General features: G+C 45.5%; 1 protein-coding gene across 4 annotated transcripts in view; it reads left to right on the top strand.

The window, feature by feature from the left end:
• Positions 1–226: 226 nt before the first annotated feature.
• The window catches only part of SYDE2 (synapse defective Rho GTPase homolog 2), a 38365-nt gene continuing 20280 nt past the window's right edge, over positions 227–18311 (top strand). For 2 of the 4 annotated variants that reach the window (XM_084291443.1, XM_084291446.1), the window contains exons 1-2: positions 13168–13304; positions 16041–16763. In XM_084291443.1, the coding sequence (XP_084147569.1) occupies positions 13199–13304; positions 16041–16763 (829 nt within the window). In that variant the 5' untranslated portion in view covers positions 13168–13198. Of the gene's footprint in view, positions 319–13167; positions 13305–16040; positions 16764–18311 lie in introns of those variants that run through there. The other 2 variants (XM_084291445.1, XM_084291444.1) reach the window with 2 other exon arrangements.

Here is an 18311-nt window from a genome sequence, read left to right as displayed (position 1 = left end):
GAGGAATTGCCTTTTAAAAGTTTTAGTTACGTAATTTCCCATGCAATCATAAGCTGCTTGTTTTATTAGGAAAACAGGCATGCTTGTAACCTCAGTATTAGGCAGCTGTTTTACAGATCTTTTTTCCCTTCTTTCATAGAACTTACAAAAATAAAGCTGTCATGTGCCTTCGCAAAGGCCATCCAGCCCATCCGCCTGCCCCAGGCCAGGCCAGCCGTACCCACGCCATTCCTGGCAGACGTCTCCATTGGAAAACAATGCTTCCATGGAAGGCAGCAGTGCAGTGAGCACCACCAGCACGGCTCTCAGTTTCGGCAAGTCAGTACTTTCATGAATCTGTAGGAATCAGCAAAAACATGCAGTTGAGTAACGGAATTGACACCCTTCTCCATTTTGGGGAATCGTATAACCCTCTCACGCAGCTCCGGGGTTAGTCTTGTGTTTGCTCAGAGCAAGGCCTCCTTTGTGAGCACAGGTGTACGTGGCTCAGGATGACACATTCAGAGCTACCAAATGTGATTTACCTCAGGTTACGCTTGGTTCTCTGGTGGCACAGCCATGAGAAAAACATTTTTTATGTCAATGAACCAATTCTAAGCTCAATGACAGAATTTTAGCAAAGTACACAATTTCTGATAGCATTTTGTCTGGTCAAAACAACCTGGTAATGCACTGCTACCAAGTTCCCTTGGAGCAGGCTTCTGCTGACTGTGTTGCTGATGAAATGGAGCTTCTAGAGGTTGGAACTAATCTACTTTATGTATTTAGTTTTTTAATTTAAAGACCTCATTTAATATTTAACTGGATTTTGGTTCTATACTGGAAGTTAATGATCTTGTTTGCTGTGAAAATACCTAATATGATGGGCTTAAAAGGCACAGGTTACCATGAGCTGAATGTGTCCCCTGGTAGGTGGAAGTTCCTCTTGCACTACAGCTCCACGCGTGCCTTTGCTATTTTCTGCTGGGTGCAACACAGGTGTTTTCATTGACAGCTCTGAAATTCAGCCTTCAGTAGGTAACATGGAGGGGCATAAATGAAACAGTCATATTTATGATGGGAATGTTTTGCAGACCTTGTTTTTTGTTTTTCCTTCTCATTCTGCAGAAGTCCCACATTTAAACAGTGTTCCACAGAAATTATCCTGAAGAGCTCTCACATTTAGTAACAGTAACACTAATTCCCAGGAAGCTCTCTACAATTTTCCATCAGTGCTGTGTTTATATGCCAGACTGGGACATAGCACTTGAACATTTAGGACCAGAGGGAAAAGTTGTTGGGAAATTGTCTCTCCTGGTACTTGCTAATCTGTTTCAGAAAGTCAGTTCCATCTTGCAAAGCTGTTTGTTTTCCTCAGTTATATTGCATATGAGTTTTGCTTGTTGAATAAGTAGCTCTTCTGTTTTTATTGCAAAATCAGCAGGTTTACTGACCCTCCTTGTTAATACTATAGGGTTGCTGGGAAGCTATATGTGGTATAACCACTTTAATTCTATTTCTGATATCATGCTACAATGATGCTTTTCAGTCTGTGGCTACATTTCTTTCAGTAAATCATTTGGCACAAAAGGAGAGTATCTATAATGTGAAACTGTGCTGCAGGCTAGCTCTGCTCTGCTCCCATAGCCTCACCACCCAGCCGCAGCTGGAGGGCATTAACTGCACTCCTGCACTGCATCTTCTGGTTTGGGTTTCACCCGAAAGGAATCCAGCTGGTGCACTCTGAAACCAAAGCATGATCTGTGAGGACGATGGGGAGAGTCACATCAGAAGCATGCTCCTGACCCAAACCAGAATGCTTCTGCTGCCACAGCCAGCCCCTGCGAGCAGCCCTGTCTCTGGGACACGCCTCCTTGCCCAAAATAAGCCTTGCTGGGGCAAACACAACTGTATGCAGATTGGATTCAAGGCTTATGCTTTTATGCATGCCAATACTGCCTTCTAAACTTAGCTTTTTCCATGCTTTAGATTATGGTGCTTTTTTGTTGTTGTCGTTGTTGGTTTTGTTCTTTTCCTATTAATGGTTCTGATATTAATTAAGCACAGGGAATGCTGGAGAAAGAGAACTAGAGTAAGTTTAAGCACTTATCCTTGCTTCATTGTACCCAGACTGGTAACACTTCTCCTCAGAGATGCAGCATTTGTTGCTGCAGCACTTGACGTGTCTCTGGAGCTCAGCTATGCATGAATCCCACCACAGGCAATGGAAAATCTTTGTATATGAAATAAATCACATGTGAATTTATGCTGCCAGGGGTCATAGCACTGATCATCTAATCCTTGATAGGGACTGAAGCCTTGTTATATATCTTGCAGTAGGGTAAGGAAAGCAATTTGTGTTTTTATTCCTCCTTGAAAGAATGGATCCCTTTCTCCTCCCTATGCTTTCTTCTCTAGAAAACTTACTAGCATCTGAATTTTGCAAGCTTGCAAAAACATTTTTTTTATTGCAATAGAGTTGTCTTAAAAGATAAATTTCTCCCTGAGGATGTTTGGGCAAGGTGGAGAGAGAGATTGATCATTTCCAGATGCTCTTTGCTGGCAGGCAAACAAAAACTCTGCTTCAGGTAACATTTGTGAATGTATTTCAAAAATATCCGTGTTGTATGCAAACCTGGCAGGGAGAGTGCAGGCCAGTACAATGGGCATCCCAACAGTGCCTGAGATGCACACATTTGCATTGCCATGGCTGTGTTGGTATGATGGGGCTCACCCCTGCTGACTGGGCTAAAAGTCTTTGGAGCTTCCCTCCCTGTCTCCTATTTCTGGGCAGAGGATGGATGTATCTTTCATAGAGAAATACAGAGGTCACATTCAGTATGCTTTTTGTTAGACGAGTGACCCCGCACTGCTTGCTCAAAAGTGGAAAAGGTCAGATGAGGATACATCATTCACCTTTTCTTTGATGCTCTGGGTACCTTTCCTGGTAGGCTTCCTGAGTACTGCATGCCCACAGGACTTGGTGCAGCGAATGACAAGGAATTTGCCAAGGGGCTTCTGGGGAGTTCCCTGAGATACAGAGGCAGGGAGAGCGCATGTCTTCCGTGTCATCAGAGATGGGAGACAAGGAGAGTGACTGAGTGACTGCATTTGCATCCTCTTCTTCGTACGCTCCGTTTCACTTCCCTGCAGAGCACAAGCAGGCCTCGCACAGCAGCAGCTGCATCGCTGCTGCTTTTGCCTGTGCACAAGAAGTCGATATTTCCTTTGTTGCTGACTCTTCCCGGGCAGCAGTGTCCTGTCTCTAACAGCTACAGTATGCTGATGTCTAAATGGTGAAAACTGAGAATCAACCAGGTCTGAAAGAGACACTGATAGCTGGAAATGAGGTTCTCCTCCCATCTGTGCCTGTCTCTGAGGTAACAGCAGCCGTGGCTCTGAGCAGTGGGAGTGGTGAGGCTCACGTCTGTCAGAAGTGAAGGAAGTGCCTCCTTAGTGAGCAGTCCTTCACGTCCCCCCATAACCTCTGTTGTCCTCCTCAAAGGGTGTGTGGGACCAGGAGAGCCGGTGCAGACCGAGTGCCTTCATGAGCCATGGGCTGGTTGCTGACTCAGCGGGCAATGGGACGTGCTGCCTGCTTGTGCGCACCCAGTCGAATGGGCAGCTGCTGTAGGCCTACCTACAGCATTTTAGCACGTGCCCTGAGGCAGGGCCAGAAGACCCTGTCCAGTATGGGGGAGAGGGAGTGCCAGGAGCAGCAGCACCGCAGCTTGTACCTCGTCTACCCAAGAGTAGGCAGCAAGACAGGGCTCAGCTCCTCTGCAGTGGCAAAACGCAGGGCCCTGGCAGCATCACTGAAGAACCCTTTTATGGTCAGAGAAACTGATACATGAGGTCTGCAGAGGGAAAGCCATCTAGAGCTGGTGAAGTCCCACTTCAGGCAAACAAATTGGTGGAGCTCTGTCCTGGTACTCATCCCAAAACTGAGCAGCAAACTCAGCTATGGTGTAGTAACTGAGGAGAATGAAGTAAAGAGGGAGAAAAGCTGGGGGTAAAGTTCTCTGGGGTTGTATAGGTAAAGTAGGTATATGCATAAGGTTCTTCATTAAGCCCATTTATTGTTTAGAAATTAAAAAAAAAAAAAAAAGTGGCTTAGAACAAAGCTTCATTTGGCGTGTTTCAGAAGCAGGCAAAGTAGAGGGGGAAGATGCCTACTAATAGGTTTTTAGAGTGTTTGCTGTGAGAGCAGGAGAGCAGTAGGAAGAAGGGCAGGACTGCGAAAGCAGTTGAACCTCGCAGTTTCTGTCGCTAAAGAAGGAACATGTGCTGTAGGAAAGGGCACTTTGAATCCTAAGACAAGGCACTAACAGTTCTGAGGGATTGCAGCTCTGAGACTTGATGCTCTAGTTGGTGAGGTGCCAGCTGTACTCCTCCAGCAGTAGTGCTTAAATGTGTCATCAGCTTGGGGAGATTCTATAGAGGGATTATTTGGTCCTTTTTTAGAGTTATTGTTTTTCCCTTAAATATTTGATATAAATATTAATATTTATTAATAATTTATTAATATTATATATATATATTATTATAAATATATATATATATATATTATATATAAATATTATTAATATTTATTAATAATTTATTGATATAAATATATGATATTTCAAACATGTATGAAGCTCTGAAGAACCACACGCATGATCCCACGATCAGAATGTGCTGGGTAGAGAGACCTATTCCAAAGGATGCTAAAACTGGAGGCTTTACAATGGGACCTGCGTTTTCTGTGTTGTTGTTCATAAAGATAGAAGCCTCTGTGTGGTTAAAATCTCTTCTGTTGTGTTTGTTTGGTGATTTTTATTTTGAGGAGGAGGGAAGTAATTTTAGGTCTTCAGAAGTAAAAGTTAGATCAAAAAGCTGGCAACTGTTCAAGATAAATGAGCAACCTCACCATAAAGGCTTTTCGGTCACCTTGGAAACACCGTTTCAAAAAATGAGTTGGAGTAATTTTAGTTTCAGACTTCCCTCTGCCCTCCTCCCTCCCATGCAAGTTCTGTTTTTACACTTGGCATATCCTGTTTAGCTGTGTTTCTTTTCTATATAAACAAGGGAATTTGCCAGACAAAGCGGGAAGAACACTGAAAATGACCTTGCATATGATGTTTCAGAGCATGAAACCAGTGTTTGGAAACAAAGTTAAACCCTTCTAAGAATAGATTAAAAAAAAAAAAAAAAAAAAAAAAAGACATTTTTAGATCTTACAGATAAATGTAAAAAAAAAAAAAAGTTTAATTTTAAATGCTTATTTCAAGTCTTTTTATTCTGCAGAAGAATGTGGCATTTAGGAAATGAGTTTTAGTGATGAAAATAAAGGCTGGGAGGGGATTAAACAAGGAATAACCTAATTTGAAATACGGATGTGATGCAGCAGACACACAGGGTCTGTGAGCATCACCAGTGCTGCGCTCTGCTGTACCGCAGCGCTGAGTCTGGGCGGGTGTTACCCAGATTACGCTGTGGCATGGCTGGAGACTCAAAGTAATTAGAGAGGAGATTAAGATAAAGTAGTACTTCTATCCACTAAAGAATGTAAATATTTTGAATATTTTCAGCAGCTCACGCTTCTCAGTAACAGACCTCATCTGAAGAGCACCCTCACTGTGAGGGCCCACTACAGAAAGCACAGAAGCCTTCATAGCCTTCCCTGTGCACTTGAAATGAACTGAGGTGCATGGACCACTCCCACTCAGAAAATATTTAAAAGTCAAAAGCAAATTGTTTTTAAATTATTTGAAAGATTAAATTGCTTTTAAATATCTATTTTATTGCCCAGGCAATATTCTTGGAATCTCAGAGGAACCCGTGCAGGACTGACTGACAGTGTGCAGGCTGTGCAGGGTAGGAAGAGACGCCATGCAGGGCCATGCCATAGGTGTCACAGCGCAGCAGCAAATGAAAGCCAAATGCATCTCGCTCCGTGCAACACATTTTACAAGAATATTATCCTATCATTTCCATATATAATATTGCTGTGCACCTCAAGAGACATGGGGTTTGTGATTACAGTTCTACTGCAGGTATTCCTGGCTGCAGGCAGCTGGGTCAAGAGTTTTCTCTGCTGGCTCGGTGTTTGTCCTGCGTCCTAGCAGTGCCCGGAGAGCACCTGGGCTGGCCACCCCATCAGTCACTGCTTGTGTACTTTCTGCCTGGCAGTGACCACTGACTCGTAACTGCAGACTGAACAGCGAGCCTGCACCTCACAGCCAAGTGCATGAGTTGTTAACACAGCTTACTTAGTATATTTAATATGTTGTTTGATTCTTACATAATTTTAAACAGTGACTATGTACTGTCTTTTCCTCAAATGCTATGAATAGACTAATGACTGACATCTAGTTTCCCCTCCTGGTTGCTGTTTTCTTGCTGTTGCTAGTGATAATTCCATGTTTATTCAAAGCCTGCTCCTCATTCTGGCAGCACTTACTGTACATGTCATGCCGTAATGCACACTTCACATCAGGAAAGATAAGGTGGCATTTAAGATATGCGTAGAGCCATAGGGTGCCTACTGCTTGGGATCAGGGGCAGGGGCGACTGTCAGCACTTCATCCCAGGAGCCTTTTTTTAGTAGTGGCAGTGGGTGAAGCTAAAGAAGTCAAGCACCAAGCTCAATTTGGACAAAGTGCAATGTCCGCATTTGGCGATGATGTTAGTGGCAGGAGGCAAGAGCCTGTGGTCTAGAGAAGGGGCCACACTGAGGTGTTGTTCTGAATCGGGTCTTGCAGCTCACTTTGAGTCAGTGAAATTTCACTGAGTTTAATCCAAAATAGAATTTGAGTCTAAAAATAGCCAAACAAACCCTGGCAGCACACAGAAAAGGGTGGGACAGTCTTGTACAAGTGAGACCAGTGAGGAAGAACAGACCACTAGTAGGCCGTTACACTGATGTATCACGAGATGTGACTGGACACAACAGCAGACTAACATTTGGTTTACATTTTTGGAAGTGTTTCCTAACCACGTGACTGGTTAGGCCGTTGAGATGCTGGTAGAACCATGAATCTTGAGATACTTGTAACTCGATTGGTATGAATATGAGCAAACAAGGAGCTTTATGATTAAGGGAACACAAATGTATTTTTTCACCTTTCTTTTCTTGGATTCTGTTGTCTCTTCCTGTGGTGAGTAAACATTATAATGGCCACAAACAAAAGAAACTTGACCATGGTGCCTCCCCATCAGCTGCTGTGCTTTTGCCATTCCATGTTATCACAGGAATGAAGAAGAGCTGGGAGCGAGCTGTCAGCAGATGGTAAGCAGCAACCCTGGCAAGTTTGCAAATGAGGGAATTTCCCTGCGTCAGCCGGTAGGATCAAGTACTAGTCTTCTTTGCTGGATTGTTCTTTACAAGTCAAGAAAGCTCATCAGGTCAAAACATGTGCTTCACCATGGCTGGCCTAAACAGGAAAGATTTTTTTCTCGTGTGAAATACTAATTTTTCTCTGTTCCACTTGGTAGGTACACTCCAGGAGATTAAAAAAAACAAACTAAAAAAAAAAACAAGCCCACCACCCAGACCCAGGGTTCATCTGCATAGGTAGACAAGAATGCTTTTCTAGTTTTCAGTCACCGTACTGAAGCAGTGCTGTTCACATTCTGCAAACAAATAGGTGTAAGCACGTTAATGCATGCACAGACTTCATTGCAATAGTTTCTTACTAACAGCTTCTCTGACTGCTCCCTTTGCTGCACACACAGTGAAGAGACAGAAGAGGATGGTTCACATTTAAAACTGTGCAGGTCTTGTAGCAGCTTGAGGTGGTATGCTGGGTTTCTCTAACTTTTTTTAATTCATTTTTTGGCTTTGCAACATCAAAGTAGCTATTGTGAAATGATCACATGCAAATATATAAAGCTATTTGAATAATAAAAGTATTTAACTTAAGAGAAAAATAAAGTAGGTGCTTTCAATATGTGAAAGCCATTGGCAGAATTTGCCTACAGGAACAGCATCAGTTGCTTAAAATGAAAGACTGAAATGCGTCTTTGAAGCGTCTTGTGATTATCTTAAGTAAAGTACTTTGAGCACAGCACGGTATATTTAGTTCCTAAAAACAATCAGTGTTCCAATTTAAGGACCTTTCCATTTTTCTTTTTAAGTATTGCCTATCCTTCTACGGCATTTGGGTCCTTTACGCTTTGCTCAGTCTTGAAACTCAGAGTTCTGAGGCTGATGATTAAAGAAAAATTCCAATTCCTAAATGGTAGAAATGAAGGAAAGGAACTTTAAGGAAGTGGAGTCTCCTCAGAGCACGTTCATTAAATGTTTTCCCAATCTGATGCACTGTTGGTTATTAATAGATAATTAATTGGAAACCATTCAAAATATTTTTCTTACAGTGTTTAAGTTCTGCAGGATTTTAAATTAAATGCATATTGCATATGGGAGAGTTTTTAGGACCCTATGCATAAGAGGATTTATGGTAGGTGCACCTGGCAACATCTCATGGACATCACTGTGTAGGCTGGCAGGAAGAACAGTGGCTGTGCTGAGGGTCTGCCAGCCGGTCTCATGTTCCGAGAACGCTGACAGGCACTGCTGCAGGACACAGCTCAAAAACGCCATGGCTCCAGCTAGTTACAAGATGAGTTTCTAAATTTGGGCTAATAGGCAAATGCAGTGAGGAACTGGATGAAGGCAATGACTTTGGAAAGTCATAAGGCTGAGGAGAAAGACCACAGACACACTGGTGAGAATCCTGCTCTTTCTTGTCCTCCTTGGGCAGAAATAGCAGGAAAATGCTTTCTCGTGACTTGTAAATATGGTTCTGGCCAGAAGCAGGTAGGACAGAGCAGACAGAAAGGTTACTTGGTATTTTCAGTTCCTTTGAAGAGTATCTTCTGATGTTTTAAGCATAGATTTGAATCTGTTATTCTTCTGTCTAAACATATTACATTCTTGTTTGTGGTGTTTACGTTCATTTCAGCCAAGGTGGAGTGTCACTGATCTGTTGTTTTTGTCTCCGTGTTAGGAGGAGGTAATGGTAATGATGGTCATTACACCAACTATTTTTACTGTGTGGGTAATGCTTTGGCTTCTTGGTAGCCAAAATACTTTGGTATTTTTAGCATATCTTTAGGGAGACTGGCATCCTACAATAGCACTCTCATGCTGCAAGATTGCAATCAGAGGTGGTAATGACAGCACTGAAGTTCAGCAGCATGATTTGAAAAGCTCATTGGGATGTTAGCTTGCATTCCTTAAAAAGACAATCACCAGCTTAAAAAGCTAAGTACAAGATACCAAAAAGAGCACGAGCTACTTATTTCTGCTTAAACAAAGCACAGAAGGCAGAGCCATGAGTACACTTGCTGCCTAACTTAGTTATGAACAGAAGTATTTCCATCACACTGCTCATTTGAATCTATACTTACCGTAGATAGTTTTTTAAACTCTCTCCTGTTTAATTTTAAATTCAGCTTAACAGAGCAAGTAGACCATTGGCAGCTGTATGAACATCCCAGGGTGGGCTGTCACACCACGTGCCACACCTCTTGGGAGTGCCCAGAAGTTCGTGGCTGCTGTCCAAAACCTGCACTGGGCATAAGTTTCAGCAGCGGTGCTTCTTAGAGCAGTTTTGGATTAAGGGGGCTTTTGGCAAGGATGTGCTGGAGAAAGTAGTCACTGGTCTGAGCCAAACACTTGACTGCTCTAAAAGTCTTTAAGAATTGCTTTTAAATGGCGTGACCTCAACTGCAAGTGGGGCCAGAGACCAGGGAGTTGATGGTGGAGCCACTTCGGTAATGAACACCTTGGGTTTTGTCCGGCCTCTTGTCTAGCAGCCTCCTTAGGTCTAGAATACAAATGGCTTATTCTCCCATTGGTTTGTCTTTGCAAGCAGATAAACAGCTGTATTACAAACTGTTGGAGCCACTGGGGTGCCTCGTCTGGCCCACTCAAAATAGGGTCTGGGGGTAACAAAGATGTGGGTGGCTGGAGTAGTGTCTGCATACGCAAGAGATCAGTCGCTCGGCGGGCTGGAGATAATGCACGCTGCCATTAGCTGGCAGGTGTGGCCGATAGAATTTCATGAGACTCCTGTTTCAGTCCATTTGGATGTCAGCAAGGCAGACGCTTTCAATAACAAGAGTGCTCAAAGATTTTATTGGGTCATTCAGCTGCGTCCGGTTCCCAGCTGTCATCAGCTCCACTTTACTCGTATGATTTTCGCTTTATCCCCCTGCCTGTGACAGATCTTGAGAGAAGAAAGATACTGATTTGCTAGGCTTTAATGGAAAGAGGACTCACACCTGTTTCCAGACACTTTTATTCACATGAATGAATCCCACTGAAGTAAAGTTAAGTGCATCTTTGCACAGTTACATCCTAAGTTAAAGATTAACTTTCAGTTCAGGTACACCTGAGGACAGCTTACATGCTAGGAGAGATGGAATTTTCCAAAATCACACTAGAGCAGTTCAAAACCAGCCACTGAGCCCATGTAGAAATGGAAGCCTGTGTAATTAGGAAAGCACAGACACTTAAAGGTGTTTGCTGAGGCAAAGCTGATCTCTGAAGCTGCCAGGGATGTTGTAGAAGTTCTCAGTCTTTTATTAGGAGCTATTTATTTGTATTATGTCATCTTTCGGACATATCAGTGCCCAAATATTGCCACCTACGTGTCAGCTTCTTCACCAGGGACATCCTACTCACCAGTGTGGTTTCTTTCCAACTTGAAATCGACCTTTTTGCTTGTGCAATCATTTACAATTCTTATGTCCTCAACTCACAAAAGATTAAGTAATTAATTGGCAAAATCTTGGTCTGGTGGTGGAGAAAAAAAAAAAAAAAGCTTGTAAAAACATTTCTTATGTACAGGCAAATACTGCTTGCTATTTGTTTAAAGTCATACTGTATTTAACCAGTCCTAAATATTTGTCAGTCTCCTAGTAAGTCTCTTCTATTCCCGTTCTGTTGAAGTCACTTCTGCATTTTGTGGAAGGCCTGGTAACGCAAATCACATTCTGCACTGTGTGCTTTGCAGCTCCTGAACAAAACAGGCTGAGCTGAAAACAAAAGCTCAGCTTTGATTCTTACTCCACTGGCTCAAGTTAGTTCCAGCCAGATCCTTAATGTTATTTTATCTGCAGGTTTTTTTGTTTTTTTTTTTTTTTTTTTTCTGTGATCAATGCCAACTCTGTTGGGCAAATACAGGATGCATAGGGATTTAAAAAAAAAAAAATCCATCTGCCAACAAGAAAAAGTGCTTTGTAACCACAGTTTGGAATGGAAACAGTTTTCTAAGATACGGATCAAACTGTGTTTATAGACTCAACTATTGGCAGCTTTTCACCGAGCCATTTCCTGTGTGCCTACTGCAGAGAGGAATCATTTAAATGCTTAAACTAACATTTAAGACCATAGAGAACACGAGGAAAACTCTGTGTGAAGCAGCACAGAAAACACAATATTGAATTTTCTTTTGTTTCCATAGGTAATACTTATGGGAGAATGCAATGCTGCAAATCAAACATGGGTAGTCCACTTCTTTATGGGATTTGGTCCTTACTCTGGCTAGTAGGTACTTTCTAATATTATTCTAATTGCTAAAGGAAAGTATCCAAGTTACAAAAACTTCCCAAAAATGGCATCTGAAGAGGGACTTTTAGAGGAACTAGCAGCGTACAGCTAGTTGCCATGCAGTAAGTTGTTACTCATTAGGGAGCTGATTTAGACAGCCTAACGCACGGGTAGGCAGGCAGGAAGCTGATTTGCTGTGAGAGCAGGTGGGGAATCTGCAGGTATGAAGGTCACAGTGGAGGGAGGTTAGGACTTAGTATGTTTGCTCCACTTGAAGTGGCTGCATTCACTTTTTCTCTCAGAAAAAGCATAGTTAACCTACAAGATATTTTGAATCCTTTCAGCGTTCTCCTCCAGCCATCAAATGCCTGCCCTTTGTGTTAGGCACACATCTGCTGGTGGCACAGCTGACCTGATAGCATCAGCAAGGTCAGTGCTGTGGTGCCTGTGCAGGGTTTTACCCAGGAAATCACTGGTGTTCTGCTTGGCTGGAGCTCCTTGTATCCGAGCCATGCCTTGGCCAGGGAGGGCAGCAGCACAGATGTGAGGGGAAATTTGGGGTCAAGGGAGTGACTGAGGTTGGCTGAGGCCTCTGCAGCTCTTCCACATCGTGTGTGTACAGGTCTTACTGGCCTATTGCGATTGGTGTTTTACATATTAAGACTTAAAATTTGAATCTAATGTTGTTCTTCAGAAAGATTCAGCTTTAAAGGTTATTAAATTCCCCTCAGAACTTAGTAAGCAAGAAAATCTGCGAATGCACACTACGCTCACGAGCTGTGGTGGTTTTCTCCAGAAACTAGGGAGCAGTTTCTGCAGCCCAGTATTTGGCCGTTTGCAGGGTACGGCACATGGATACTGTCCTGGAGTTATCTGTAATGCAATGAAGGGCACGAGGTGTAAGCCTGTGTGGATGTTAATTAACAAAAGCCATCTGAGGATTTTATCTCGGTAGCAAATCGGAGGTGTACCTTTTCCCAAGGTTGGTGGGGAAGGGATGCACACTCACTAATGGAACTGGTGTGAGGTGTGTGAGCAACATACACACCAAACCAAAGATGTGCCCAGTGAAGCAGCCTCAGTATGTTATTTTCGCTGTCCAAATGTCATTTGTCTTTTACCTCTATGGCATTTGGCTGGAATACCGAAGGCTCACTGGCATCACTGTGCCGAGGAGCTGCGGCCAGGGCCCAGGCAACCACCTGAAGACTTTCTGGGGAGCAAGCACCACCGCGCGCACAGCCTGAGCCCGTGGGCAGCACTCATTTGCAGCCCACGGCTTTGTTTCTTTGGGGTGAGGGACATGCTTAGCATCGAGGGAGAAGAGGCATTTAAAACGCGCAGCGAGCGCCCAGCCGCGCACGGGGAGGCTCGGGGCCGGGGGCGGCCCGGGCCCCCCTCACCTCAGGGGGCCGCGCGCCGCGGCGGGGAGCGGCCCCGGGGCGGGCGGGCAGGAGGGCGCGGGGCGGGGGCATGCGCAGTGCGGGCGGCCTCTCACCCCGCTCAGCTATGCCAAGTATGTGCGCGGCGGCAGCGCCGCGGCAGCCGGGGGCGCGGAGCCGGAGACACGCCGCCATGGGGCAGCGCGGCCGGGGGCCGTCGGCGCCGCTGCCGCTCCTCCCGGGGGCCGCCGGCAGCCGCACGCCGCCGGGCAGCGGGCGCTGAGGGCGGGCAGGCATGGCCGAGCCGCTCCGCAGGACCCTCTCCAAGCTCCGCGGCAGGAGGTCCCAGCGCGGGGCGGCGGGCGGCGGGCACCGCCACGGCGGGACCTGCGCCCCGCAGGGTAAGCGAGAAACCGGGGGGGCGGGCTCCGGCTCCCGCAGCCGCTCCGTGCCGCCTGCTGGGGGTACTGCCCGCGGCTCGCAGCTGGCAGCAGCCGCAGCACGGGGAGCTCCGGCCGCCGCCGGCTCGCCCGGCCCCAAAGCTGCCTGATCGGCACCGCGCCGTGTCGGCTCCTGTAACCGCAGGCAAACCAAAACAGCCCTGAAGCCGAGGGGGGTTAAACTGGAGTTGGCAGCACCCGGGGGGATGGAGAAGTGAGTTATTTACTGCAGCTTGGAAGCGTCTGTCGTGCTTGCAGACCTTGGGAAAGCTCCAGCTCTGTCCAGAGCAGAGGTAATCCACTTCGGCACGTCCAAGTTCAGGTCTTGAACCAGTCAATGAAGACGCAATAGCATCTTCACGTCAGGCGTTCTTCATCTCAGGAGTAAAATTTCTTTGTAATAATTGGTTCTTGAGTGCAGCCTGCCGTTCTGTGTGGGTCCCCACACACTTTCTTATCATATGACTGTTTGCTGTTCTCTGGCTTGTGGCTGTTTGTCATTCTTTGGCTTTTGTTGTCTCCATTTTTTTTATATTACACAATGCGTTTGAAAGCTAACAAATAAAACTTTAGTCTCACTGCTGTACCATTTAAATCCGTAATAACTTTGTGCTGTGGTTTTACTGAGAGGTTCGGGGAGGAGAGCACGTTCCTGTGGCTGTTGCTCCAAGCCGAGGGGCTGCGGGTTGTCCTGACCTGTGTATGGGGAGGCTGGGACCAGCCGCTCCCAGCGCGTTACAGCCTAAAAAGCAGCCCAAAAAGCCCAGCATCGTGCCGAAATGTTTCATGTGTGCACGTAATAGGCAGAGCATTTATCCTGACCTCAGCTGAGCTGAAACGCCGTGGCTCTAGTTCTGAAAGTGTGGTGGAGTTACCATAATGCTTGAGCTTTAACTAGTGACTTATTTAATCTTCTGCAGAAATTGTGGAAGGTGAATTGAACCTCCAACTCCTACTTATTTATGTATTTTCAGCGCCATGTCAAAGCCTTTGGGGAGGAGCTGTTGTTTTGTTCTGTATTTGTACTGGGTTGGCCTGCTCAGCTTTTGGGATGCCCTACAGCCTGGGAGCAGAGCTCTATCACAGGGCAGGTGGTGTCCCTCCAAATGAAGGTTTGCTCTGGAGCAAAAAGTGTATTCCTCGCTTGCATAGCTCCGAAAGCTTTCTATTTATGTGAATTTGTCTCGTTACTACAACAGCTCGTGATGTTTAGAGCTCACTCTGTTCCATGGAACCGCTGGTTGTGCAGATACTTGCATGCGAAACGGTTTGTTACTAAAATAAACGGGCATAAGGGCTTTCAGGATCAGGGCCAAGCTTGAATAAAGGGAAAGCAGTACTTGCAAACACAGCTATTGGTTGCGAGAGCTGCTCTTGGAAGACTTAAATGCAAGTGTATCATTTGGATGGGATTCAGTGAACATTTGCAATCGATGTCTCTTGGCAGCGCGCGGGCTGGTTGGGAGATGCGAGTGGGTAGCTGTGTGCAGGCGCGATACGCAGCGTGCCTCTGCAAGCAGGAGGGTTACGTGAGTGCTCCGAAGCTGCCGGCTTATTAACAAGTCTGCAGTGAGTTGTGCAGGTAGCTTCTTCCCGAAATGCCCAGGTTCGCATCGAGAACAGCTGCGATGGAGCGCGCTGCCGAGCTCGCTCTGCGTGCCTGCTGCTCCTAGCACAGGGGACAGCACGTGGCTCCAGCTGTGCCGTCGGTGCGTACTTGGGCACGCGTGCTCTTTTTAAGGGTGCCGTAAGAAGCGCAGGCTTTCTGGTTTAGAGAATTGCAGGCTTGCTTAGCCCGTGCAGAAGGGCCTGCATTTCCCTGGAAGAGCAGGAAGTGGCAGATATTTTTGTTTGTGGGAACGCAGTTCTTGCATGCTGCGCCTATTTGTATTGCCTGCAGAGTTCCTTGGGCTTTTTGGGGAAGGTGAGGGCCTTGAAGTAGTCATCAGGGGCAGGGAGGAGCCTGCCCAGTGGTGCACTATTAAAAGCTTACCCACTGTTTTAATGCAGCTGTGTCAAGTTGGGAGTTGTGAATGGACTTTGATCAGTTATTAGATGAAAATTTACTTGTAAAATGGCTTATTTAAAAACTTTTCTAGATTTCTCTTTTCACCTTTGATTCTTTTGCGATTGTGTGTTTCATGTTCCCCACAAATCAGAGGATGCTCCTGTCTTCTGTGTAGCATGCAGCTGGTAAGGACAGTCCTTTCTGGAGGGTTCTGCACAGCAGAGGTCTTCACCTTCGTTTTGTACTTATATGTAGCAGTGAATCTACATGGTTTTGGTAGCTAGTTGAGCAGTACGTTATACCAAAAGCATGGGCTGCTCTTCAGTGGCAGAAACGGACTGTAGAACTAGTAGGTAGCAGCTTGTCAAACCCCCTGTACCTGAACTTACCAGAGCAAAAGGCAGCCGTTTCTGTCTAAGTATGCGTGACCTTTCCACAGAGCTGTCTCTCTGCCATTTATCTAAATTACATGGTGTTAAAAATACAGCCCGACTAGTCTGACTTTTTATTAATTATACGAGCATTCTGTTTTGGCAGGCTGAGGTATAATTTTATGATGGTATCAACTTGTCTTTTGCCCTCTTGGATGGGGTCTACGGCAAATGTAGCATGACGGCTTATGTCTTTGTCCTGTTAAAAACAAAACGATATTCTAAGTCTTCCATTCTTTCTGCCTTTCTTTCTGACAGCAGATTTAATTGAAAATGTTTACATAGCTCCACGGAGCAGAAAAGAACCCAAGTCTCCGAAGGCAAGCGAGGTCCCTGAGCACCGGCCACAGATGAACAGCATTACTGTTTCCAAGAAACGCAACTGGCTGCACCAGAGCACCCACAGAGCCCCTTGCCCGGAGGGAGAAAGCACATGTAAGAAAATGCAGGGAGCTGTCACCCAGGTACCCAAGTCTCCCAGCCCGCAGCCTACACCTAAAACTCAGAAGGCTCCTGCCAAGTCCCCGGGAGGGCAGGAGCACCCTGTACCTGGCTGCAGTGCTGTGAGCGCCCTTCCAAGCACCACGGGCTCCACTGCGCTGAGACGCTGTCCCTTTGACTTCGGTGAGGATAACGATGCAGACGATGAAGGAGAAATATGGTACAATCCCATCCCTGAAGATGACGAGCCAGACATCGTGCGGGTCCTCCGTCCTGCTGCGAATCACCCTGTCACCACGGACTGCCCCTCGGGCTGCTGCAAAAGCGTGCCCAGCAGGGACTTGGGGCGGGAGCTGGGGCCCCGCGCTGGCCCCCCAGGCTCCCCAGAGCGTGCAGGAGACGCTCAGCCTGGCGAGCTGGGTCCAGCCGATGCTGTGCACCCTGGGGAGCAGCTGCAGCAGCAGCGGCAGAGGTTTGCCAGCAAGACCCAGGGCGTGCCGGCAGCAGAAGACAATCCTGTGTTCAGGTGCCTTTCAACAGGTAAGAGGGTTCAGGAAGACAAAAGTGTTGTATCTTCTCTTCTCTTCTAAAGGAATAATGAGGCTTTCTTATGTCTCTTTTCTCTTTCTCTTTCTTTTGCATGTATTGAGCAAATTTCCAGTGGAAGTGCATGTTAAGTTCATTTGAAGGAAAAAAAAAGACTCAAGTGGTGATATTGATACCTACTAAATGTAGAGCTGCACAGTGATTTTTCAGTCAGTTTGCTCACCTGGTATGCCTGGATGTGGTTTTCCTCTGCCCTGCTTGCCAGCCCTCTGCAACCAGCTCTGAACTCAAAACAGTCCTTGTTCGTTTTGGCTCCCACCTGGCTGAAAACAAAGGTTTTATAAAGAGAGCTTACTTAAGCCTGTTAATGAGAAGACACACTTGGTTTCCTTTCTGTTAGCTAGTGTCTGATTCAGGTCTTGGGTTCCAGCCTTGAAACTGCTTAATATCTTCAGAAGTTGCTAGGATTTTTAATAAAAACTTTTTGGAAGACTATAAATGCCATTCATCATGTCACTTTCTGTAATTGCTTTCTTGTTGAATCTCTCAGGTTAATCTAATAGACTGGAGAGGAATGGTTTTAACTGGCTTGTTACTTTTGGCTGAGGGTTTGATAGTCTCGTTTTAATAATTCCATTGGTATATGAGTTCAGCGTCTTATTAAAGACTTTTTCCCAGTCTATTTAAAAAAAAGAAAAAAGAAAAACAAAACCCAAACAGAAATAACTGAACAAAAGGAAGCAAAAAAAAAAAATCCAAAAAGGTATTTTATTTCAATGACGGACATTTCTTATATTTTGATCTTAACTCCAGTATCCTGTTGAGAGAGTTACAGTCTTAGCATAAAAATCAGGAGACAGGCAATTCCAGGCTCCACTCCTGGCACCGATTTGGTGTCTTGACAGAGCAGCTCATCTGCCAGCACTCTCCGTATTTCATGTACGAAGCAGATGCATTAGTAATCATCTGCTTCATGTGGATATACAATATTTTTATAATCAAAAGCTGAGAGGGTTCATGTTACACCATGTAGACATCTGGATGCCTGAATTTTGAAGATTGTTCCCCTTGGCTTGCTTTGCAGGCAGTGGAGAGATGTGAGATGATCTGCTTTGTGTATTTTGGGGTTGGTTTAAATGCCTACTTGCACTGAGAGGCAGGTCACTGGCGTCTCTTCCTGGGCCAGCAGAGGACCTGAATCTTGGGTACCAAGCTCCTGTTCTGCATTATCCTCTGGAGGAGCCCTGTCCCTGTGGTGCTCACTCCTGGAAAATTTGCCCAAAATCTGTAAATGCCAGAAGTTATTTTGCCTGGATTTCCAGCGCAGAGATGGCTTCTGGGAATGGGAGATGTTTTCAGAGGCACCAAAGCAACTTCTGTAAACAGCGGAAGAAAAAGCACTCTGTCCTCTCTTTTGGGAGCTCACATTTTGTTCTTTTTGTGGAAATACTGAGATCTGAATGTACTTTAGTCACAAAGTATACTGAGAACATTTATTTAGAAATAGTTCACTTTATAGCCTGCATTGAATACTTAGACCAA

Source organism: Netta rufina (genome assembly GCF_964035555.1).
Source record: "Netta rufina genome assembly, chromosome: 8".
NCBI classification, from domain to species: domain Eukaryota; kingdom Metazoa; phylum Chordata; class Aves; order Anseriformes; family Anatidae; genus Netta; species Netta rufina.
The sequence above is the reverse complement of the archived record's forward strand: the minus strand, read 5'-3'. Positions and strand labels throughout refer to the sequence as shown.